The sequence below is a fragment of the Talpa occidentalis genome, unplaced genomic scaffold (assembly GCF_014898055.3).
Source record: "Talpa occidentalis isolate TD23 unplaced genomic scaffold, MPIMG_talOcc4v2.1 talOcc4.12, whole genome shotgun sequence".
Taxonomy (NCBI): domain Eukaryota; kingdom Metazoa; phylum Chordata; class Mammalia; order Eulipotyphla; family Talpidae; genus Talpa; species Talpa occidentalis.
The window spans coordinates 64,687,212-64,711,649 of NW_023601212.1; the positions used below are offsets into that span (position 1 = coordinate 64,687,212).

General features: G+C 38.7%; 1 protein-coding gene across 2 annotated transcripts in view; it reads right to left on the minus strand.

The window, feature by feature from the left end:
* Nucleotides 1-3,867: 3,867 nt before the first annotated feature.
* POU2F1 (POU class 2 homeobox 1) overlaps nt 3,868-24,438 on the minus strand; it is a 152,328-nt gene continuing 131,757 nt past the window's right edge. For both annotated transcript variants that reach the window (XM_054693503.1, XM_037506557.2), the window contains exons 12-16: nt 23,677-23,856; nt 21,703-21,808; nt 12,923-13,268; nt 12,141-12,229; nt 3,868-9,801 (exon numbers count right to left, since the gene is read on the minus strand). In XM_054693503.1, the coding sequence (XP_054549478.1) occupies nt 9,491-9,801; nt 12,141-12,229; nt 12,923-13,268; nt 21,703-21,808; nt 23,677-23,856 (1,032 nt within the window). In that variant the 3' untranslated portion in view covers nt 3,868-9,490. The remainder of the gene's footprint in view (nt 9,802-12,140; nt 12,230-12,922; nt 13,269-21,702; nt 21,809-23,676; nt 23,857-24,438) is intronic.

A 24,438-nucleotide genomic window follows, 5' to 3' on the forward strand; every position in this document is an offset into this window, starting at 1 on the left:
AACTACAAGGAGAAATGAAAAGCTTGATCATCGTTCTGCAGGTTTTCTCACAAACAGCACAGCCACTTCCAAGCAGTTCCAGTAAAGGAAAAGAGAAAAGAGGCTCAGAAGGGCACCTCGGCGTGTATTCACGTCCCCGTCCCCGAGGTTAAAGCACCCAGCAGAGCAGCCAGTCCTGCGCCAGGTCTTCAACTTCCCCCACTCTGTGGAGTCCAAGCACATCCACAGTCACCGGCCCCACTGGTCCTGCTAAGCCCTGCGGTGACTGTGGTTGCTGAGGGTGGATTATTGTGGTGATGGGTCCGGGCTATTGTTTGGAAAATCTGAAAGGCCAATTTGTTCCTCGGCATGTTCACAGTTGGCAGGAGTCGGGGCAACTGGTGCATGGCGCTCTACAAGCCCCAGAACATGGAAAGGGACTCCCTGCTTCTGGGCTGGGCAGGGCCCCCACATGACCTCACTCCTCCAAATGCCAGGACACCACAGACTGGATTGATGCTGAAGACTTCCCTTTTCTTTGGTTTTTTTGTTTGTTTTGAGTTTATACAATCATTAAGAAATCTTTGGTTTTGGCTGGAAATTTAAAAAACAAAACAAAACAAAACAAAGAAACCACCCTCCCCTGGCTTATAGCAGCAGTATTAAGACCTGGCAAAGCTTTTTGTCAACAGTGTGGGGTGGGAATTGAAGGTTGGGAACTACATTCAAAGAAAAGGTGAAAGGGCTGGGGGTGCAGCTTCGAGAGAGCCCATTGGAGAGAAGATTGTCAAATAATAATAATATTAATAATAATAAAAACTTAAATATTTGGATTTTTTTTTTTTTGGTCATGTCAAAGGAAAAAAAGTGAGATGTATATGCAGCAGTCAGCTTAGAGGAGCCTTTAGTGTCTTCCCTTCCACCCAAAGTCCTGAAAATCAGCAGAGCCCTGAGGCCTCAGAGGGGACGGCCTCCACCCCACCAGGGACAAGGCAAGGGCCAGTGGTGTGTGGCCAGCTGGTGGGTCAGATATTCGGGTGGGGGGGGGCGAAGGGGAGAACTGATCAGCCCCTAAAGGCAGGGTGGTGGGGAAAGCAGGTGTTAAGAGACCCTGGAAGACCCCTGGAAACAAAAAAGAAGAGAGAGAGAGAGAGAGAGAGAGAGAGAGAGAGAGAGAGAGAGAAGATTGCAATTTGCCCTCAGTTTGCAGTAGCTTTTAAGCAGCGACATTCAGAGGCTCTAGGAGATCCCACCCTCGGCTGCAGGTCCCATGATGCTATAGGCCAGAGTTCAAAATGACTTTGAGGCGGGAGGGCAGACTTGGCAACTCTGGAGGGTTTAGAAAGTTAAAGCAAGTTACTCAGTCACGAGTTAGAAATGAGGTATACAATAGCTCCTGGACTCATGGTGGAGAGAAAGCCCACACTTACTCGCCTAGTCTTTGCCACGAGTAGATGCGGGCAGTGAACTACAGTCTGCTGGCACAGGAGGAGGGCGTTTCCGAGGACAGTGAGACCTCTTGTGCACTGAGCCATGCACACGTGCCCACTCAGGTGGAGGTAAGAAGCTGGAAAAGTCTGTCTGTCTTCCCCTGTCACCTGATCTCAGGGGAAACATCGTTCATGCTGCAGAAGCCAATGTCAGAAGAGGGTCGTGAGATCTTGGGCGCCCTCCTGTTTCCTTTCCTTCCCAACTGTCTGCAGTTATAAACACAGCCAGGCTGGCCTCGGTCGACTCTGCTCTGAGTCTGTGCCTTCTGCAGACCTGTGCAGGGTCAGAACCGAAGACATGGCCCCCCGCCTGCCTACAACGACAGCCTTTCCTAACAGAACCAGCGTTTTTGCTTCTGAAAGTGCATTTCATTTCCTGCTGTATTGTTCGGACTTTGAGACACTGTGAAGGCTAGGTGGGAGCAGAGTCTTTTCTTTACTTGGCTCTGTCCTTGTTCATTCGAGGGAGATCCAATTTTCAGGAAGTATTTGGATGTCTCATTTCTTAAACAGCACTGTATCCGGCTGTCTGCCTGCAGACTTGGGGATATAAAGTCAGAGAGCTCAATGCTGCTGCCAGGTTATGAAAGAGCTGTAAAGCTGCTTTGTGAGGCGGTGGCCAACTTAACACAATGGTGAACAAGTACACGGAGAAAACACAGGGGGCTTTGCAGCAGACCTCAGCGTTTTTTAGAGTAAATTAGTTTTGGGGCTGGAACTTTCTGACACTGACCTGGGTTTGAGCCAGAAGGTGACTCACCAGTGGGTGGCGCAGACCTGTGCAGAGCGGGCAGATTTGGGGACACAGAATCATAGCCCGCACCTTCCCTCCCCAGGCCCCCCAGGAGCTCCACTTCCATGCTCGAAGTGGAGCACTCTGTTTCTAGCGCTCTTCTCTCCAACATCCCTATTACCTACTCACAAATCTATCTAGCACTTTGAGAGTCACACAGCATTAATACCATTTTTACATAATGTCAGAACAATCAATTATTAGTAAAACTTTCAAGAAGCTCTGCCAGCTGATCATTTTTTGATGGCATATTAAGAAAGCTACAAGTTTCTTTTCCATCTCGCTTTCCTTGTTCCAATAGCACAGCGAAACAATGAACTGCTCCACTCGGAGCCTGGCTATTTCAGAACCATATAGCTCCACAGGAGAGTGAAGGAAGGTCTTTGGGTTTCCCATGTGTAATCCTGCTCTTGCAAATGCTTATCCTTTACAAGTGACAGAATAGAGAGCGCGCATCTAAATACCACTTGAACTCAAACAAGGGAAATAAAGAATTCTAGCCCCATCTTTTGCCCTCCCCCAAATCTCCCAGCAATCCCCAGAAAATCACTGCCATACTGAGCAACCCTACCTGGGTTTACAGAGCCAGCAGAGTGAAAATAAAGAAGTCTCTCTTCCAAAGCCAGGCTAACCAATAAGAATTCTTTTAAAAACCCAGGAAAGCAGGGAAGGAAAGAAGGGAGAAGAAAAGGAAAGAGACAAAAGCAAAGCCTTGCTAAATTTGAGCTTTCTGCTCTATTCCCTCTGCATATAAGGATAAACAGTGACATAGCAATGTCTTTGGTATCTGAATCCCACCTAAGTTCTGTGAGGTGGCTCGTTTATTTTAAATCACCTTGCTGGACATACCATCTATATTTGAACTCAGGGAGCTGGGAAACTGTCCCAGAGTCTGGGCAGAAAGTGCTTTTATTTTTGCCTAAACCAGCATCATTCCTCATTCACATCCCCACCAAGGACAACAGTCTCCTCGATCTCACCAGCCAGTAGTCCCTAAAGGCCACACCTGATCACTGGTGTGAGGCAAACGGGTTGGCTTTCAATTTCTTGGTCTAGTTTATCTTCGTTTTTCATTTGATCCAGACAGAATTAGCCTCAGTATGAGAAAAGGAAGTTAGGTTTTACAATGTTGTGCACAACAATCAGTAACATCACAGAGGGGAACAAAAAGAACCTGTTTTAGTTTTCCTAGATTAAGATGCATCGGCCGCTCATGTCTCCTTTCCTCTCCAAGTTAAATGGTGCATGTCTACTTCTGCCTCTATTTTTCAACCACACACTTGAACATTCACACTTCCATCCTTTGCCTAAGCTCTTGCTATATCCAGAGGTAATAAATCACTGGGTGAGGCTGTCAGGGCCTGGGGGGCACAGGAAGCCATAGGAAAAGATAAAAATGCCCTAGGGGACCCTGAACCTACAGACCACCCAGGTGTAACCTGCATGCCACCACACACTGCAGGTCGGACCACAGAGAGCCCAACAAATCCCAAACCAACTCATGGGGATAATCAAGTTTCCTTTGGCAAGACAGATAAAAGGAAAAACACACACACGAGCAACGTTTTCCTTCTAACATAATCAACTTCTCTTCCCCCACCCCAGCCCTCCCTAACCCTATAAATTGTAACCTATAAACAGGATCCCAAATACATACAGCATCAATCATGTTTATCAATCATAATAAACATCAGTTCAACTAAATGCTACAGCTAGAAATATCTCCACTATTTATAAAGGTTTTTCTTTTTATTTATTTATTTATTTGGTTTTTAGTAAAACCAGTTCTGCAACAATGCTAAGCTATGCTGAGGTATTTTATGAAGGTGCCAGAAGCTAGCCATTACCCTCTAGCATTATCCTCACAGATTAAGGTATCATCACTCAAAGAGAAGAGAGGAAAGGAGATCCAGATTTCAGAATCACCATAAGATTCCCTCAAGTTTACTTCTAGCAAAAGCCAAGAGTAGAAGAGCCAAAACAAGGAAGCGCTTCATGAATGAGGATGGTTAGAAGAAGGCAACAGTTCACAAACAATATGGACATCTGGCCAGCCAACACAGAAAAAACATATTCCCCACCCTCCCAATGGAATCCTTCAAATATCTTGTGGACACTGGAGGGGTGTCCCATTTAGTCTCTCCGGACTAAGAAAAGAATGAGGCAGAACAGGATTAGTACCAGCCTTTAATGATAAAAGCCATTTATTCTATTCCTACCCTGTTCATGTCTGTATTGTGTGTGCCATCTATGCAAACGGCTACTCTTAGTTATTCTTCTTAAAGGAGTAGCAAAGGATACTTTTCCCCTTCTCAAAAGTGAAGGTAGATGCTAAAATAGATTTACCATTTTATAAAGAGTCCTCAAAATGTTTTAAAACTGAAAATAACTTCAAAATGGCTAGGGCCATGCTTATATGAACAATGTCACTTTTTAAAGGTTTTCACACACACACATACACTGAACCCCTAATGGTATGATCAAATTAATCCATCAATTCTTGCCCATTTGAATAATTTTAAAATTTCAAGCCTAGTCTTTTTCTTCATGAGCACTGGTGGTCTTTTGAAGTATTGATCAAATTCCCAGAATAAATTGTTGAGGCTCTTCTTTAACTGAGGATTCTCAAATTGCAGGCTGGTATCTGAGGTTGGGGGGCCCTCAAGGGTCCAAGGCCAAAATAGACAGTTGGTCTGAGGTCTGAAGTGGGGATCACATACTCTTGCCTCCTCCTCACCAGCCCAGGTATCCAGGGTCCCCTGGCTTCTCCCTGTCGACACTTCTCTTTTTTCTTCCTATCTCAGTGATTTTACTGTTTTCTTGGTAAGCAAGTTTTGTGAGGATGAAATGGTTTAGGAACAACTTTGAACTACAAAGGGTTTCTTCTGTAAGTCAAGTGTTTATTATACACTAATTGCAATGTCTACTATCAGGATTTATAACTTTAAAAAAATCTACATTAATTTCCTATAGTTGTAAATGTGTCCAGCTTTCCCAGCAATTTAAATAGAAAATTTAATGTTAAAGATTGAGCTGAATTTAAATATTGTGTTGAGCAAATATCTGTGCTTCTGGGTAAGATAGACAAGATGCCCGTTCTCCCCCCACAACCCCCCCCAAATAAGGGCTAATGGGACAAAATAACATCAAAAAGAGGTATAATTGTGCTTCTCCCCCAGCAATGAATTATGTAGAACAAATTGGCAAGATAACCTCACTAAAAATCTTTTAATTAATTCTATTTTCCCTTAAAAAATCATTAATTTCTAATAATGCTTCCATGAAGTACAAATAGATTATGGTGCTACACATAACAAAAGTTGGATTCCTTTGGTTCCATTTCTTGAGTCATAAGTTGAGTGAATGGGGATGGTACTGACCTTCTAATCTAATAAATAAGAGAAAGTGTCCGTTATATCAGCTAATGTATATGAACAATTTTTTTTAATACTACAAAGCTGCCTATATAACTTCAGAAACATTTAAACAAATACAGCACTCAACTTATTTCTTTAATTAAGAACAATAATGTTCCTAAGAGAAGCCCTTTTCTAGGTCTTTCTGCTCTGTCCTTTAGATGTATACAGGGTATAAATAAAGTTCATAACCAAACTGCACTGCTTATGATAAGCAGGATTCAAACAATTACATTCACTACTCCCTAGGGAGGGCCCATCACAATGGGCAAATATAGTATCACTATAAATGTATTTAGAATTAGTCTTTGGCTTAATATGTGTTAACCAAATTCAGGGATGGATAAAACTTACATAAACATTAGGGGAAAAAAAGAAAAAGAATACAATGGATTATAATGACCATCAGGCCCTTCTTCCTAGAAATGCAAAAACTAACAAAAGTCTCTTTTTGGTCAAATGGCCCCCCTAAATTTCTAGACCCTCCCACATAAGGTGGTGAAAAGTTAAGTCTGAGTACCTTACTTATTAGCTTAGGAGATTCACTCAATCAAAAAGCATTTCTTGAGATGATTAAGAAAAATGATATACAGTAAAAATGACTAGGTGGAGTGATGAAGCAATATGATCAGTAGACTATCTGGGGATGGTGACAGGGACAGGGAGCAATTTTAAGCTAAACACCCAACAACAAGTTGTTTTAGTGTTTCATGTGTACATGTATAAATGTACCTTTCATTTCACAACTTGTTTTTAAATAAGGGGGGGGGGAAGTAGTTTTAAAAGTTACCTCTAAGTATCTATTTCTTCTTTTAAACACAGATTTTTATGCTGGTTTAAGGTTTATCTTCATAAAGTGATCCACACACACAAAAAGGCAGAATCCCCTTATCCCAAATTGACTAGAGAATACAGAGAGGGCAGGGAATAGAAGACCATTGTACTGACATTTAAAGCTTAGTATCTCTTTTAATATTAAAGTCTGTTGGTGAATCTGATTTGGGAGAGGGGGCATATTCTGAACCACATAGCTAGCAAGCAAGCAAGCAAGCAAGCAAGCAAACAGTCTTTCCTGGCCCTTCCTCTTAATCCACTGGGCCCGAGTCCCTTGGGACTCAACACTTCCTTTGGTAGCAATTTGGGGAAATTAATGCTATAACCTCTAATCCAGTATGGTGGGTATCAGCATTTCCCTCCCTGAATCCTTCCTCCTAAAACTTTCACCTCTCCCAAGGGAGGGATTCATTACTATGGATGCTACAGTATTATTGATAACTCTAAAATCATTTGCACAAGCTAAAGTTAGAAATGTTAAGTCAGGATAAAAGATTACATTTAACTACATCAGAGAAAAATGGGATGGAGAGGAGAAAAGTTAGTAACTGACATTGCCATACTATTTACACACCCAACTACATAAACTAGTTAAAAATCAAGTTAATGTCTGCCCAGAGGATATTACAATGTACTAACATAAAAGATTAAAACAAGCAGCAACTTTTATATAAAATTAATAAAGACAAATGAAAAAAGAAATTGTCAGTAGCATCTATCTCCTCAATGTGTCTGAACTGCACGTCATAAACTAGTCCATTAGTACAGCAGCTTGCTAAAAATTGACTTTGGTTCAAGCTTAGTTAAAAAAAACAACATAAAAAAACACACCACACATAAAAAAGGTGGATGGACATTTGTTAGTTTCCCTGCTTGCAGTTCACTGATTTTGGAGGAATTTTAGAGAAGGTGAAGATTGAGAAGAGGAAATTTAGGGTGGTCATTAAATACTTCATGAAATAAAATAGAAAGACAGAACAAAAGAAAATTAACAAGGAGGACTAAATATTTCTGGCCTTTTAATACTAATGTATCTGTCTTCCACTTGGATGGTCACAAACAAAAATACACTCTGAGTCTGTATCACCGCCTTTCCCAACACTGCGAAGAGACAAATACATAGCATCCAAGCTCCGCTGTAGACACAAGCAGAGCAATTAGAACAAGATAACCTGCCTGCTCTCTCAACCCCCAGCTCGGAAAGGGGGAAAAGCACAGTCCTGGGGTAAGTGAGTACCTGGACAACAAACAGGACCTTGAATGCCAATAAGAAGGGAGCTCAGATGAGCCTGTTTTGTGGTGATCCAGTGTTCTGGGAAATTTGGGGGTACAGACTATACCGCAGTCCATTGACAAAAGGGGGAGTTTCATTTTCAAGTTATCCTCATTCCTCTTCCTCTACTTCCATAAACTCTTCCTTTTCATGGGCTCATTTACATAGTCTAGAAACACCCAGAAATAGAAGCTAATCACTTCCTACCTTGAATAGAGAGCTGTGTATTATTTGAGACCTACCTAGCAGGAGCAATCACTAACAAACCAGAAAGACACTTTAGGTACGTGCAAAGTTCCTGCTTAAAGTCCTCAAAGGTTTGAGAGACCCCTAACCCCAGCTAACCAGGGCCTTCTCTAGTCAGAGAGCCAAGCAGGGTCTCAGGGTGAGAGGGATTCATAAGCCATCGGTGAAAAGGAAGTCTGTGGTTAGAGGAAAAGGTGGTAACCTCTGTCTCTTCTCATCACACCTCTTTTGGTGAAATATAATCGAAGGGTTATAGTCTAGTAGAGTTCCTTTAGAAAACAAAAGGAGGGAAACCTTTCCCAGTTTCAATAAGTCATTTTGTTCTTTGCCAAGTAAGTTAAAGGAAGATTGGATGAAAAACTTTCAGAAAATGAAACAAACAAACGAACACACCAACAGTAGGAGCATTTTTCAGGAGATAAGGAATCAGGAGAACCACCAAGTCAGGTGTCTGCAGTAGTCTTTGCTCTCCGGAACCCAATCCTGCCCCGCAACGCATGCGGCCATTCCCATGGAGAGTAGTGGAGCGGCATGGCGGTGCCACAGGATCTGGGCCTCGGGTCATTCAATGATTTGGGGTGAGTGAGAGCTACAGTTCAGCAGGAATTCCTTCCTACACAAAAGTGCTCCAAAGGCACCACCTGATGGGGGGAGGGGCGTGTGTGAAGTGGGAGTGTTTGCACACACTGCCTTCAGCTTCTGCACCAAGCCTCTTGCATAAGTGGCAAAAGAAAATAATTTTCTAGCACCTCTGTAAGAGTCATCAAGGATAAGGAAACCAGCAAGAACATTCCCCGCAGTTAAGAACATTAAGTCCCCCCCTTACCCCAAACCCTCCCTTCCCCACAGTGTGGGAGCTCACTGAAATAGGATCCAGGAGCAAGAGATAAACATGTCCAAACTATATATATATATATGTATATATATATAAAAACAATAACAACAACAATAATAATAGAGATACAGTAATACAGGCCTGCCTAAATTGTACCAGTTAAGAAAGGAACCCCCAACACAATTGATACGATTATAAACACCTTGTTATGACTTAATGGCCTGTACAACAGACCCATAAAAATGATTTTTTAAGAAAAGAAATTTAGACGAACAAGAAATCCCCTTCCTATATTGGAATTGGTAACCCACCTTAACTTGTCATCATGACTGCTGGAAATAAGTAGTCCTTTCACTTATTTTTTTTTTTGTTTGTTTGCTTGTTTTTGATTTTTTGTTTCTGTTTTTTTTTTTTTTTTTTAAATTTTTGGTTAGAAAGTTCTCCAATCCATGAAGCAATCCTGAAAAGACAGTGTTTTATTACAAAATTAGGCAAATGTTGTCCCGTCTCCATCTTTGTTTTCGCAGTATATGTTTCTCCTTCTCTCTCTTGCCCTCGAAACACTGCAAGAGGAAGCCAATCACATTTCCAGTCCCAGCCTGGCTGGCAGCCCCGCAGCCCTGCTCACTGTGCCTTGGAGGCGGTGGTGGTGGTGGTAGCAGCCCCACTGGCAGAGGCCACTGTGAAGAGAGAGTTCTGAATGGACTCAGCTGAGGTGGAGGTGGCATGGAGGCTGGCGACAGGTCCAGAGTTCCCTGCGGAGGCCGCAGCGGCAGAAACCAAGCTGACGGGGTTGCTGGTGAGCAGAGAGAGATTCTGCGGGTTCAGGAAGAGAGGTGCAGTCACGATGTTGGGGGCCCCTCCTGCATTGGCAAATACCAGGTTCCCAGTGGCATCCAGTGATGTTATTGGAAGAGAGCCACCAGAAGCAAGAGCTACAGATAAAACCCCAGAACAGGCAGGAAGGAGAACGTTAACATCATCCTGGAGAAGTCAAACAACACATCACATCAAATGTCTACAGTTTTCCTACAACTCAGTGCGGCCCTTAATTGATTTGTGTTCTTAATCACAGTGCTATATTGCCAACTAAAGTTTTTTTTTATAATTTTGAAAGCACCTAAAGGGCTGGAAAATCTAATTTAGTGGGCATGAGCAGGACAGGTGAGAGGGAGAGTTAAGAACTCGAATAAATCATTCACATTATTCTATCTTGAAATTACAATTTTATTTCACCTACCTACAAGATTTGTTAAGTCCAATAATTTTGTTTTTACTAAAGATTACTGATTTTTAAAGTTCGTCCATTCAAAAGATTACACAGGCTTAGGTATTAAAATTATCTTTCATCAAGCCAATTGGCATTACTAACAAATTTGAAAACTATATAGTAGGATATACAAGATGAAAACTATTTCAAAAAAGGTTTTAGTTCTAAAATAAGTTATGTATTACTAAATAAAGCACATGATGTGATTAATTTTCCACTTCAGAGGCAATCCACTATGATTTACTTGTACAAAGGAGAATGAGTAGTCTATTACAGGAGGAAATCAGATACATAGTGGGTGTAGGTGGCCCTCGGTAGCTTATCTTATATTAGGACTTGCTATAATGGGTGAGAATTTTTTCTGGGATGCTACTGCTTCTTTATAGAAGGCATTATCAAAATTTTACTTAAAATAATTAGGCATTCTCATTTAGTATCTTATCCTGTTATCTGACAATTTCCTAATATCCTCCCACCCATATAAACACTCCCGCATGTAGATTTGAGAGCTTTTCCAATGACATTAAATATTTGGTTAATTTCTTTCATGATATATAAAGAAGCTAGAACTAAAGGAATGCCCTTGACTTTGGACATGGCCATACAAAGAATGCAGAATAGTGAGACTTGGTGCAGTCTGAAGCTTTTTCAGGTTTCAGGCTTAGGATAACAGAACAGGTTTAGATCTTCCAAGAACACCTATTTCTACTATCAATTGTGCCTGAGAGATGACTATTTGCCTCTGTAACACCCCTATAGCTCAGACAACACAATGTTAAGTGAAAAGTGATTTATTACAAATCTTATTCCAAAAAGTTAGAGCTTTACAGGTCTAACCATCAGTTTCAGGTATGACTGAGTCATTAGAAAGTCAATATACTGTGGTCATCTAAGGCCATCTAAGGCCATGTCTGTAACTAATATTGTCTATGCAGCATGGTAGAGAGAAAACACTGATGTGATTTGAAACACTAATCTTAATGAAACTGACCAGTAGCTTATTTTTGTTTTTTTTTGGTTTTGTTTTGTTTTTTAAAGATTTATTTATTTATGCATACAAGAGCTGGGCACAGGCTAGAGATGCAGGGGGTAAGAGGATCCACCAGAGACAGAGTAGGGAGCAGAACAGGCAGACCGACTGAAATACACTGCTGAGGGGAGCAGTGGACGAGTCAGGAGAGGTCTGCTGTGCCATGTGGGTTGCTCCCTGGCTGGGGATCGAACTTGTGCTGCAGAGGCTGCAGAGGTTGCAGACAGCTTCATAAGTTGCATCTTAACCCCTTGCACCACCAAAGAGGCCCACCAATAGCTTATTTTTGGCCTGAAGAACTCCCATTTAAACACAAACATTTTTAAGAAAAAAATTCTTTGAATAATACACTGATGTCTCTTAAATTGTTTCCCTGAATCATATAACAGCAAGCATCTTCAGGCACAAAGCCCAGACACTAATAAACAAGGCAAACTCTTCACTCTGGCTTGAATGCATCTAGAAGGGGCCCAAGCAGCTTGGAAAAGCATCATTACAGTTCAAGAAAATAGATGCTGTACAAAGATGGGGTATACAAAGGGCAGAACCTAATAAGGAAGTTATTCCGAAAGTCTGCATGATGCACTCTTTGTTCATTCATTGTAAGGCCTTCTTCTCCCATGTGGCCCACTTGGGGGGCTGAGGAGAGTTGGGAAATTTTATTTGATCAATTTGCTTGGAGATGAGTTTTGGGTGACTATATGAATAAACTTAGCTGGGGGGAAGACTGGCCAAATTTATTCCACATAAGAAGGGAAATATCAGCATGACAACCCTGGCTTCTTACAATACACCAAACTAAGTCTATTTCCATTCTTACAAACTAATACTTTGACATTTTCTTGGTCCTCAAGTTGGTGAGCTTTTTCAATTCAACTATTTTTCTCCATCAACTTTATCTTAAGCAAAAGCAGCCTTCCTTCATCGAAAAAATAAATAAAAAGGAGCTCAGTAAAGAGAGAGGTTCTACTGACCTTGAATAGTTGCCAGTGTACTGTTGCTCATCAGAGCCGGGCTGAGAGCACCGCCCAGGGTCCCTGGATTGAGACTGAGTAAGGCACCTCTGCAAGTTCAAGAGAGCATCACTTACTACCCAGCAGACACAGCTGTCAGCTTGACAACACATCCAAAGGGCTAAGAGACAGGAAAAACTAGCTGGGGATAAATATGGAAGTATCTGTTCTCATATTCTTTTTGGTTTGGCTACTACCTCTGAATTACTGTTTCCTTGATACCCACTTCTACAGAGCAAGATAAGGTCATAATCTGCACACAATATCAAACTTGCACTGCCATTTGACTCTTCTTTGAAGTACATCTTTCTCTCCCCCTCCCCGCCCCAAACAAAAAGAAAAAATGTCAGAGAAGGGAGTATACTGACAAAGTAATTCTTATGTTTGGTTACACAACATTGGGAATCTTATGGCTATAAATCTTATTTATGTTTGAGAGTTATAAAGCAGACAGTTAAGAGAATTTAACAGAAATGACTAAGGGTAAGAGCAAAAATTCTGGGCTTGCTTTCTGACCTCATCACTTAGATACCAAGTGGCCTGGTGCTCCTGTCTTCATCTGGAAATAAAGGCATGATTACTGCTTTTCCAGGGCACTCACAAACTTAATCCAATTATAATCGAGAGGCGCATGCTACTATAGAGGAACCCATTTCAAAGGGATTAAATGTACCCATGAGTAACTCCAGGCATGACTTCCTACTTGCTTTTCAGATGTGAATGAGATGAGAGAAACATCTTACCCAGCCGCAAACTGTGAGGGTGCCATCAGGCCTGGGTTCAGTCCCGCAGCAGCAGCCATGGCAGCAAGACTGGCATTTGCTGGCAACTGTGCAGCTCCTTGGAGGGCGGCGGCTGCTGCTGTCTGCAACCCCGATGCCGTCACCATCACCTGGCTGGTCCCAAGAGGAGAGGATAGAGGAGTGGAGGTGGTCTGTGTTGTGCTGGTCTCACTGGCACTAGATGCCTCGGAGGTGGAGGCTGAGGCAGAAGGGGAGGGACTGAGGGAGGGAGAAGCAACTGCGGAGGGTGCAGGAGGCGCTGTGGAAATCACGGTTGCAGTGTTGTTAGAGGTGGTATCTGTAGTGCCTGAAAGGAGACTTGAATTAGAAGGTGACTGTGAATGTTTCTGGAAGATGATAGCTTTATTCAGCCATCTCTAGAATGCAATTTAATCTAGCACTCAGTAGCCCCCAAATTCATCCTTCTTTACTTACATAGTTTAGTGTTTCTATGGAAATTAACCACAAAAATAAACATGTTAGAATCAAAACCAGAAACTTTAAGAGTCTAAAACAACAAAAATAACCACAGTGGGGCAGAACACAGTTTTTCATTGATAATTTCTTGTTCAAAAAATAGAAGAATCACAGAAGCTAGAACCATGCAGCACAAGTGCTCAGGGGAAGAAACATATAAGCAAAACATCTCTGCTTCTCAAAAGTTCCTTTCATTCAGAAACCTCCTCTGTAGTCTCCATAGAAAAATCTAAACAAAACGAAGGCAAGCAAAACAAAGTGACATATTTTTTTTAAAATAAGTGTCAATAACAATGAAAATAACTAGGGTCTCCCCGGTGGCGCAGAGGTTGAGCACTGGGTTGCGAAGCTGCCCACAGCTTCTGCAGCGCCGGTTCGATCCCAGCCGCTGGGCGAGGGTCCCACATGGCTTGCAGACCTCTCCTGCTGCCCGCTGCTCCCCTCAGCAGTGTACTTTGTCAGTCTGCCTGCTCTGCTCTCCTCTCTGGCTCTGGTGAATTCTCTCACCCTCCCGCGCCTCTGACTGTATCCCGTGCTTGTATCCTTAAATAAATAAATAAATCTTTAAAAAAAGAAAATAACTAAAGGCATATGTTTACATGCCCTTTGTTTTGTATTAAAAAATTTTAGTAACCCTCTAATCATATCAACTTCCAAATACCTATTGCGGTAAACATTTTTTTCATGGAAATGACAACATTTATTGATATAATCAATCTTATAAAAGCATAAAAATGTAGGAAATTTCTACTTAAGAGGTCTTAGGGGAAAAAACTAAGGCTTTAGGAGAAGAACAAACATTTGGATTCAAATGGCTAGTTGACATTAAAAATATCATTACTGAAAAGTAAAATACATTCACTGTTATTGTTTCATGTCTGAGATCAGTTTTGTCCAACAGAAATATAATTCATATTTAATTTTGGATGTTTCAATAGTCCCATTGAAAACAGAAAAAAGAAATCAGTTAAATTAACTTAAATATAGTTTATTTAACTATATACACATGTATATCTGACAATGCTTCTTGGCATTCTAAGATCAAAAATAGTATCTTTTCTTATCAGTTCAATATATCCAAAATATTATTTCAACATGACATCATTATTGGACATTTATGAATTAGTTACTTTCTTCCATAAGTCTTCGAAAATACTGTGTATTTCATGTTTGTAGTACATTTCAATTTGAAATGCACTTAATTAAGGTCCCACACATGGCTAGTGGTACCAATCTCTGTGGTACATTTTTTAAGATAGAACTCAAAAAAGACTAAGTACATCTATAAATCTTTAATACACTCTTTCTGCTGAATCATAGAAGACTGGATATGTTATAGAAGAATGAGACCAATCAAAATTAAATATTTCAAATCTAGAAGGTTAGTACACACTGGAACAGTCTTATGTAAAAAGAAAGGCATTTTTTAAATAAAATCTATCACTATGCTGCAAAAGACTCTTTTAATGTCCTTATCAAAAATTCTGGCAGTTTTGTTCTAAAATCTACTTTGAAGCCTTCTTCTGTCCTAACCAAGAATATCTGGAATTTAACTCTCATTACAACTTAAGGTAATGTTTTACGTATTATAGAGAGGGGAGAAACTGAGACATCACCTGTTTTAGTACTGACTCAACTCTTCCCAACTCCCATCAGGCTGCACAAAAATGTTTTGAAGCTAAAATGGCCCATTTTCATGAGATCCTGTATCTTGAGGTTAAAGGCTAAACACAATCTTGTCCCTACCCTTCACAGTCACTTTCAGACTGTGTATCACATTCTTAAAATCCCAGAGATACAAAGAAAAGATCCCAGTGAAATCTCAACACGGAATTTAACCTGAGTTAGGAGATAATGAATCCAGAAACCATTTAAAGTTGTTCCTGGCTGTGACCTTCCAGGGATCCCAGCCAGTGAATCACATCTTAACAACATGTCTTTCATGACCTTAAATTCTTGGCAACTTAACTACTTGTACAACCTTGATCAGGGAACTTAGGCTTGCTGAACCTCAATATCCTCTACAGCAAAACAAGATGCTACTGGTCACCTCACAGGACTAGCAGGAAGTTATGTCCAAGTGCACAAGATGCTGTACAATTGTACAAGTGTACAATTTGCCTCACATAGTTGGAAAGAAGTTATAAGTGAACGTATCAAGAGAGGCACATCCTCATTTCTTACCTCATCCCTCATCTTTTCTAAAAAATAGCTTTATTGAGCCATAAACCTGGCTCATTTTAAGTAAAAAATTCAATGATGTTTAATACACTCATGGGTTTATACAATCATCACCCCATTTTACATTTCCACCATCCAAAAAAAGATTCTTTGTACCTATTTACACACACTTCCCTGCTTCCATATACAATCTCTCTCTTTTTTTTTTCCTTCACAGTTCATCTAAAGTCATCTGTTTTTTGTTTCTACAGATTTACCTTTATGGATATTTCAAATAAATGGAACCAAACAATTTGCAGTCTTTTGCATCTAGCTTCCTTTAGTTAGCATACTGTTTTCAAGGTTTATCCATGTTGTAGCATGAATCAATACATCTTTTTTCTGGCTGAAAAGTATTTCACTGTATGCATATACTCCCCAGCTGATGGGCACTGGCTTGTTTCCAGGTTTTGATTATTATGAAGAACACTGCCACCATCATCTGTGTGAAAGTTTTTATATGATCTCATATATATACTCATGGGTTTTCTTTTCTCTTGGGGAACTGCTGGGTAGGATGAAGAACTTAATGCTTCACCATTAAAGAAACCATCATTTTCATTAGCACCAGCAATGTATGATGGTTCCAGTTTTTCTAAATCCTCACTGATTTGTTATTTTGGTCTTTTTTGATTACAGTGATCCTAGTGACTATGAAGTAGTTATCTTATTATGGTTTTAATCTGTATTTCCCAAAGAGTAAGAATGTTCAGCATCTTTTCATGGGCATTCATTTTACTAGTTATTCCAATACTTCTTTGGTAAAATGTATATTAAAATCTTTTGCTCATTTAAGAATCAGGTTGTTTAAATTTTTATTATTCAATTGCAAGAATTCATATGATATAGTACAATTCCTTCATCATATTTATGATTTACAAATTATTTTCTACCAGTCTACAGTTTTTTTCATTTTCTTGAAAGTGTCTTTTTGAAGTACAAAGATTTTGCTTTTGATAGAGCCCAATTTATAAGTATTTTTTTCTTTTATGGATTGTGTTTTCGATGCTGTGTCTACGGACTCTTTTGTCTAATCCAAGGTTTTCTCTTGCTTTCTTTCTAGAAATTTTATTTCTTTGATTCATTCTAATTACTTTTTGTGAATAATAAGGATCTAAATTCACCCTCATGCATATGGATCTCCAATTGTCCCAGAATCATTTGTTGAGGAATGCCCTTTCCCAACTGAATTTCCTTGGCACCTTTGTCAAAAATCAACAGAGCATAAATTTAAAGGTTTGTTTCTGGACCAAGTCTCATTAATTTACATGTTTAGCCACATGTTATCACACTGCCCTGACCACTGTAGCTTTTTTAGTAGATTCTGAAATCAGGATATTTAAATCTTCCAAGTTCATTCTTTTTCAAAATTGTTTTGACTGTTCTGGGCTCCTTCCATGTGTATTTTAGAATAAAATGACAACAAATAAACCTGCTGTTTCTATGATTGTACTGAATCTACAGACCAATTTAGAGAAAGTTGTCACCTGAGTCTCCAACTATGAAACAAACTATAAACTGTCTCTCCATGTAGTCAATCTTTTTTTAATTTCTCTAAGCAAATTGTAGTTTTCACTGTGTAAGTCTTATACTTCTTTTGTTAAATTTATTCCTAACCATTTTATTCTTTTTGTAGCTACTATGAATAATTTTTTAAATTTCAATTTTGGATTGCTCATCAGTAGTATATACAAGTGATTTATGTATACTGATCCTACATCCTGCAAGAATACTAAATTCATTTATTGGTCCCAGTAGATTTTCCTGTGTATAGATTCCTTGGGCATTAATAGCTTCCCTTCCCAAGTCAATGTTTTTTATTTCCCTCCCCTTGTTAAACTGATTATAACTTTCAGTACAATGTTAATTAGCAGTTGCAAGAACAACACTTTTATTTCAATCTTGAGAGGCAATGTGTGTTAGGGAGTAAGGGTGGGGAATTCAGTCTTTTACCACTAATTATGCTGTTAGCTGTTTTTAGGTGAGGAATGTATTAGGTGAGGAAATTATTATTTATTTCAGGTTAAAAGTTTTTATCATCAACTGGTGTTAGATTTTGTCAAATGCTTTTTCTTTATTTACTGAAATGATTATGTGATCAGCTCTGTCATCTCTGGTCTTTGTATATTACTATGGCATATTACATTAATTGATGGTTAGATATTAAACCAACCTTACACTAAGACATGATATATAACCTTTCAATCTTTTTACTATGTTGCTGGATTTGATTTGTCAACATTTTATTGAAAATTTTGTGTCTATTTTCATGAGGGATGTGGGTCTATAGTTTTTTTTTTTTTTTTTTTTTTATTGTGATAGCTTTGTCTGGCTTTACTATCAGGATTAGTTTGGCCCATTTACAATGAAGTTGTCCTTTTCCCTCTATTTTCTTGAGGAGGATGTTTAAGATTAACTTCATTTCTCCTTTTTATATGGTAGAACTCACTGCTAAAGCCATCTGTGCCTGGGCTTTTCTTTGTGGGAAGGCTTTCAATTAAGGTTTCATTTATTTTACTTGTCTTAGGTCTATTTAGTTTTTCTATTCCCTTTCTTTTTAGTTTGTTTTGGTAATTTGTCCATTTCATTTAAGTTGCCTAATTTTGGGGGCATAAAGTTGTTTATAATATTCCTGTATGTTACATAACGTACAATTCATTCCTAAGAATATACCCAAGCAAACTGAAAAGATATATCCACATAAAAATTCGGAAATGAATGCTCACAGCAGCAGTATTCAAAATGGCCTGACTTAAATGTCCGTCATCTCATGAAAGAAATAAAATGTGATATATCCATACCATGAAATATACCATTCAGCCACAAAAATGAAGTACTTAAAATATTCTGCAACATGAGCAAACTTTAAAAATACTATATTAAATGAAAGAAACCAGACACAGAAGGGCACATATTATAAAATTTCATTTATATGGATGTCCAAGACAGGAAAATCCATAGAGACAGAATAAATTAGTTGTTGCCAAGAGTAGGGGATGAGTGAATGGGGAGGAACTAATAATAAGCATGTGATTCATTATGAAATGGTATTCTGGAAAAAGAATTGATCGCGAAGAATGTTCAGTTGAGATTATTAAGGATTATAGAGATTTTGCAATCAGAAAACATGTCTTTCTGGAGCAGAACAATAATGATCATTCTTGTATCTATTCTAGAAAAGTTTACCAAAGGACCTATGATGTGCTAAGTATTGTGCCGGATACTGGAAAAAATCAAAATGACCCTGCCAATCAGGTACGACTTCTCTTAGAAGATGGTAGACTGAGGATATCTGTGGTTTTCTTCTTCATTTCTACAATCCTATTTTGAATGATGGCAAAGAACTAAAAAGGGGAATGAGACACCTGGGGTAAGGACTTGAGATTTTGATAGGTTTGCTGAAATGAAAAAGAGGTTGAAATTGGGTGGGAGAGAAACCAACTTAGTTCAGAAGACTATAGCAGGAGACTATGCTGAGAGACGAATAGGGATCAGGGCAGAGAATAGGTAGATTAAACAACGTTCACACATCAGCTCTGACAGCAGGCCTTTCACTACATCCACCAGACAGGCCTCTCAGATGAGCAGAACTACTGACATCTATTACCCCTCAAAAAAGACTTTGGAAGACTAAGCACTCTAACATAGGCACTGGCAGGCATGAGTGACGCTCCCTCTCCTTTTAGGAAGGTGTAAGGGTAAAGCCTAGTTGGCCTGCCTACTTTCTATCCATTTGCCCTAAAATAAAGTTTGACAATTCTCTACCCATACTCACAGCGAGAGAACAAGTGAAAACATGAAAGCTAATATAGTAAGATTCTAACATTTGGAGAATCTGAGGGAAGAGATTTAGGATTTTTTTGTACTACAATCTGAAATTGTGTCAAAATAAATTACAAAAGTGCTCATGACAACATTATAGTAGTGAATACTACTATATAAGGGATACGACAGTGAACAAGTGAGACAAGTTATGTGGCTTAGAGATTGAGGGATTTCTTTTTTTTTTTTTTAATTAATTTATTTATTTATACAAGCACTGGGTACAGTCAGAAGCGCAGGAAGGTGAGAGAATTCACCAGACACAGAGCGGAGAACAGAACAGGCAGACTGACGAAATACACTGCTGAAGGGAGCAGCGGGCAGCAGGAGAGGTCTGCATGCCATGGGACCCTCGCCCGGTGGCCGGGGATCGAACCAGCGCTGCAGAGGCTGCGGGCAGCTTCGCAACCCAGCGCTCAACTGCTGCAACACCCAGAGGCCTGAGATTGAGGGATTTCCTGAGGTGCAAGATTTGCTGGGCTCACATTGGAAAAGTTGGTCACTTGGGTAAAACTTAACCATGATGATGCCATATGGAAATCTTTACTCAATTATACAACAACCATTTGATGTAACAAGGACAAAGTAAAGTAGAAATGTAAAAACTCTAGTAACAGAGTAAGATACTTACTGGAAGATGTTAAGAGAAAAAAAGAAGGGCATTAGGATCACCAAAATTGATTTTAAAAAAATGTAGCTAGTTTTGAGTATGTGTATCTCCTTAAAATGACCTTCTAATTCAGACTTTTGCCACATTTTAGGAAATTTCAAAGCCACTTGATTCTTAAAGTCTGAATTATTAGGAATTTTTCTGCAGAAGATGTTTATCTTTGGAATTAATATAACTTAAAATTTCTTGGGAAGGCAAAGTCTAGTTCCTAATGTACTAGATACTGGCAGTTATGGTAGACAATTCTGCAGAGGCAGGAACTTCATATTCCTGTGTCCAACACAATGACAACCCATCACCCACAGCTGGCTAAGAAAGCTGAAGAACTACACACTCAAGCAGAGGTTCTGGACTTAGAATTTTGAATTCCTAAGGCATCCTCAAATGATTCCTAATAGGGATTCTCACTTATAAATCTTAAATTTTACTAAAAATTGTGTGTATCTATTTTGTGAGGGGAAAATATATAGCTTTCATCAGATTTTCAAAGAGGTTCAAGAACCAAAGGGAGGTCAAGAATACTGTTCTAAGTAAACATAATGATGAGATTTTCTAATAACTTATAAATCAGTAACTATGTAAAGTCATTCATTCGATTTTTACATCATGGTTAGGTAACAGGCAAAGAGGTGTCATGAACTTAAAACGTGAGTGAAAAAATGTAAAATTCCCTAATACTGTGTTAGATTCAAGTTTGTGAAATATCACAAATCCATCCAATGATTTGCTAGCACTTAATCAACCTGGTGAGTAATTACAGAATGCCTCATGCATTATATTTCACTAAAAAACTTCTGATGATAATGCTAATTTATTTTAAATGTATTTGGAAAATGTGCTATTTAAATGAGATCAAAGTAAACATTTTTATTAATCCATTTTATAGTGAGTGTCAGGCACTAAGAAAAATCAAGATTTCAAAAAGAATATTCAGATATTTTGAGAAGTGCTCTACTGGGAAAGACAGAGGAGTAAAAATGCAATTATTTATAATATAGACAGGTGCAAATGAATAATTTCCTCAGGAGGTAAAGGAATATTGTCAAGAAGAACTGATATCTAAGCTGGAATAATTTCACTGCCATCAAGAAGGCAGGTGGAATCGTCAACCTATGAGGCTGAGGGGATGTTGGAAAAGTTATTGGTGGACTATGTTGAGGACAGTATGGAAGCAAGACTAGTGAAAGATCAGGGGTCCAGACAAGAAATAACTTTCTTTGAACTGGTGATGAATTTAGATGTTTTCCTCAATGTAAAAAGCTACAGCTATTGAAGGTTATAAGGAGAAGTGTCACTTAGGAAAAAAAATTGTTATTTCTGAAAGTTCTCGAAGCAATGGAGAAGATGCACTAACGTGGGAAAGAAAAGAAAAAAGAAAATTTTAATGTGAGAGTATTTTGACTAGCCTAATTTCTTTTTGGAATTCAGGTTTTCATATACAACTTTTTAAAAAAGCAATCCATATTCTTAGCCAGAGACTTAATTCGTAATCAAATGGCAGATTCGCATAGAAACCTACCATGGGCTTGACCTTTGCCTAGCAGTTGCTTACCTGTAACAGAAAGATTAGTTACCGCAGCGCTGGTCAGAGGGAGAACTGGATTGACTGTAAGGGTGGTTGCCGTACTGCTTGTCACAAGGCTTGGCGTGGTTGCCACCTAGAGGTCAAAAATGAGAATATGCAAGAGCATCTAAAAATCAAAATACAGACATTTTTAAGACCATATTGTGGACTTGTTTTTCCCGTAAAATTTTAAAATTCCAGGCATAACATAATAAAAGAGCCTAAAAATTCATAATTTCCTAAAGGAATTCATAATTACTCTTTGATCTTGGAACTGAAAAATTTGGCATATGGTAGACAGGCCATGATTAGCTGTTTTTTTCACTGATATGACAAATAGCTTGAACTAGGATTTAAGAAGAAATAAAAAATTTCTAAATTTTGATATTTCTAAATCGATAATAAATATCATTGTAACTTTTAACCAAAATAAGAAAACTATTCAATAGGATCAAGGAATCTGAGTCTCTTGCATTGACTTATTTTTTCACTGTGGGGGGAGAAAGAAGAGTGTCCAGATGGTTTTGTTTTTAATTAAGTGATATGAAAAATATTAAATAAAAAAATTTAAAAACTGAGTTTCTTTTCTGAAATAACCTTCAATATTTGTTTTACAATAGCCTTTGTTCAAGGACAAATAAATCCAAAACACAAAACAGTCATCTAAACATAACAAAACTGTATCTAATGACTATCTTTTTTATAATTACGATTTCTTGAATTTTATAATTAAAGTTCACTATTTAACAAACCAGACTTCACTTTAATAAACCAGTTTGTGTTTTTAATACTGACTTTAGTTTGAAAAGACTCCCAATACAAAATGATATTCAAATAAAATAAAAACAAATTAAGAAGAATGGATTAGAAATGTAAATTCAACAATGTTCCCATCTGTGGAACAATGGCTGCCAATTTGGAGTCTCATTTACAGACCTTCTGAAAAAGATCAAGGGAGTTGCATGGGTTTTCTGTGCCCATTCAGTCCAGGAAAACTATTTCAATGCAAACAGCAGAAGCGACTGTGAGGTTATAGTTGAAAGGCCCACATGCTTCAAAGTGAAGATATGAGATGACCGTTTATTTATTTAATCTTTTTTTTACATAGTTGTTCATTTTAAAACAGTATTTGCTCTCCCCCACCCCCAAGGTGTAATCCCCATGGAATTTCCTTCCCCGATGCACCTGTGCACTATCACCTCAGTCCCCTGTGCTCCTCCCTCCCTCCCTCTGATCCCTCTTTCTTCCTCCTCCCCTGCAGGATGTCTCTGATTTATAATTGTCTGTTTTTGCTTTGTTGTGTTTGTACTATTATTTTTTTACACTGATATCTTATTTGGTTCCCCTATATTCCTGCTATAAGTGAAACCATCTGATATTTTTCATTTTCCTTCTAACTTATTTCACTGAGCATATTCCTTCTAGCTCCATCTACATGGCTGCACATGGCATAAGTTTATAATTTTTGATTGCTGAATAATATTTCATTGTGTATGTATACCACATGAGATGACTGTTTAAATCAAATTCAGAACTTGAGGTTATACAGGACTTTGCCATCATTTAGCCATGTAAGTCTAAGTTTAATAGACTGAGCTTTAGGTCCCAATATGAATAAAAAGCAATTAAAGATTTTTTTCTCAGATAACTGGAATCAGCAGCAAATTTACTTCATGGTTACACAGTAACCAAATAAATTACATCAGAGAAGAGAAAACTAGAACTGCAGTGAAACAGGAAAGAATTAAAAATTGTTTTACTTCAAGAAACGTCAGTAAATCCTTGTCACCAACAAGATAAGGTTTAAATTCTTTGTTAACATTTAAAACATGAATTTATATACATTTATTCAGTGTGAATATACATAATAAATTCCTAATTATCATGAAATAAATTAATTTAATAGGCTTTAATAGGTTTAATTTAACTAGCCCATAAGTTTACATCCCCTTTTCTGCTTACCAGTGAGGTTGGGCTGGGGAAAATTGCTTTGATAGGTGAGCTGCTGGTCCCACCACTGCTGGGTGGGTTGATTCGTTTTTCTTTCTGGCGGCGGTTACAAAACCAAACTCGAATCACCTCCTTTTCCATATTGAGCTGTTCAGCAATCATGGTGATCTCTTCCGAGGTAGGCTTTTGATTCTGAAGGGGAGAAATGATCTTTGGCATAACTTTTTAAACTACATGCATAACCTTGTCATTACATAAACAAATGGAGAGGGACAAGTCATAATGAAGGACATATATGTTCAGAATGTTAGGACATATATGACCTACTTAGCCTATTTTTATTTTTTTAAAGATATATTTAATTATGCATGCAAGAACTGGGGTATAGGCCAGAGGTGTGAAGGGGCGCGAGGGTTCACCAGAGACAGAGTGGGGAGCAGAACAGGCGGATTGACTGAAATACACTGCTGAGGAGAGCAGCGGGGAAGTCAAGAGAGGTCTGCTGCACCATGTGGGTCACCTCCCGTGCTGCAGTGGCTGCGGATAGCTTCATAGTGCTGAGTCTTAACCCCCTGCACCACCAGGGAGGTCCCAACTTATCCAATTTTTAACAAAAAACTTCTATAGATAGTTTCATGAACATATATTTACTAAATTTATCTATATTAACTTAAAATAAGCTTATTGTTGAATATTTACATTTTTTCATTTTAAAGGTTATTTTAATATAAACATTACTATTAATAATCTTATTGGTTAATAAAGTTTACAATC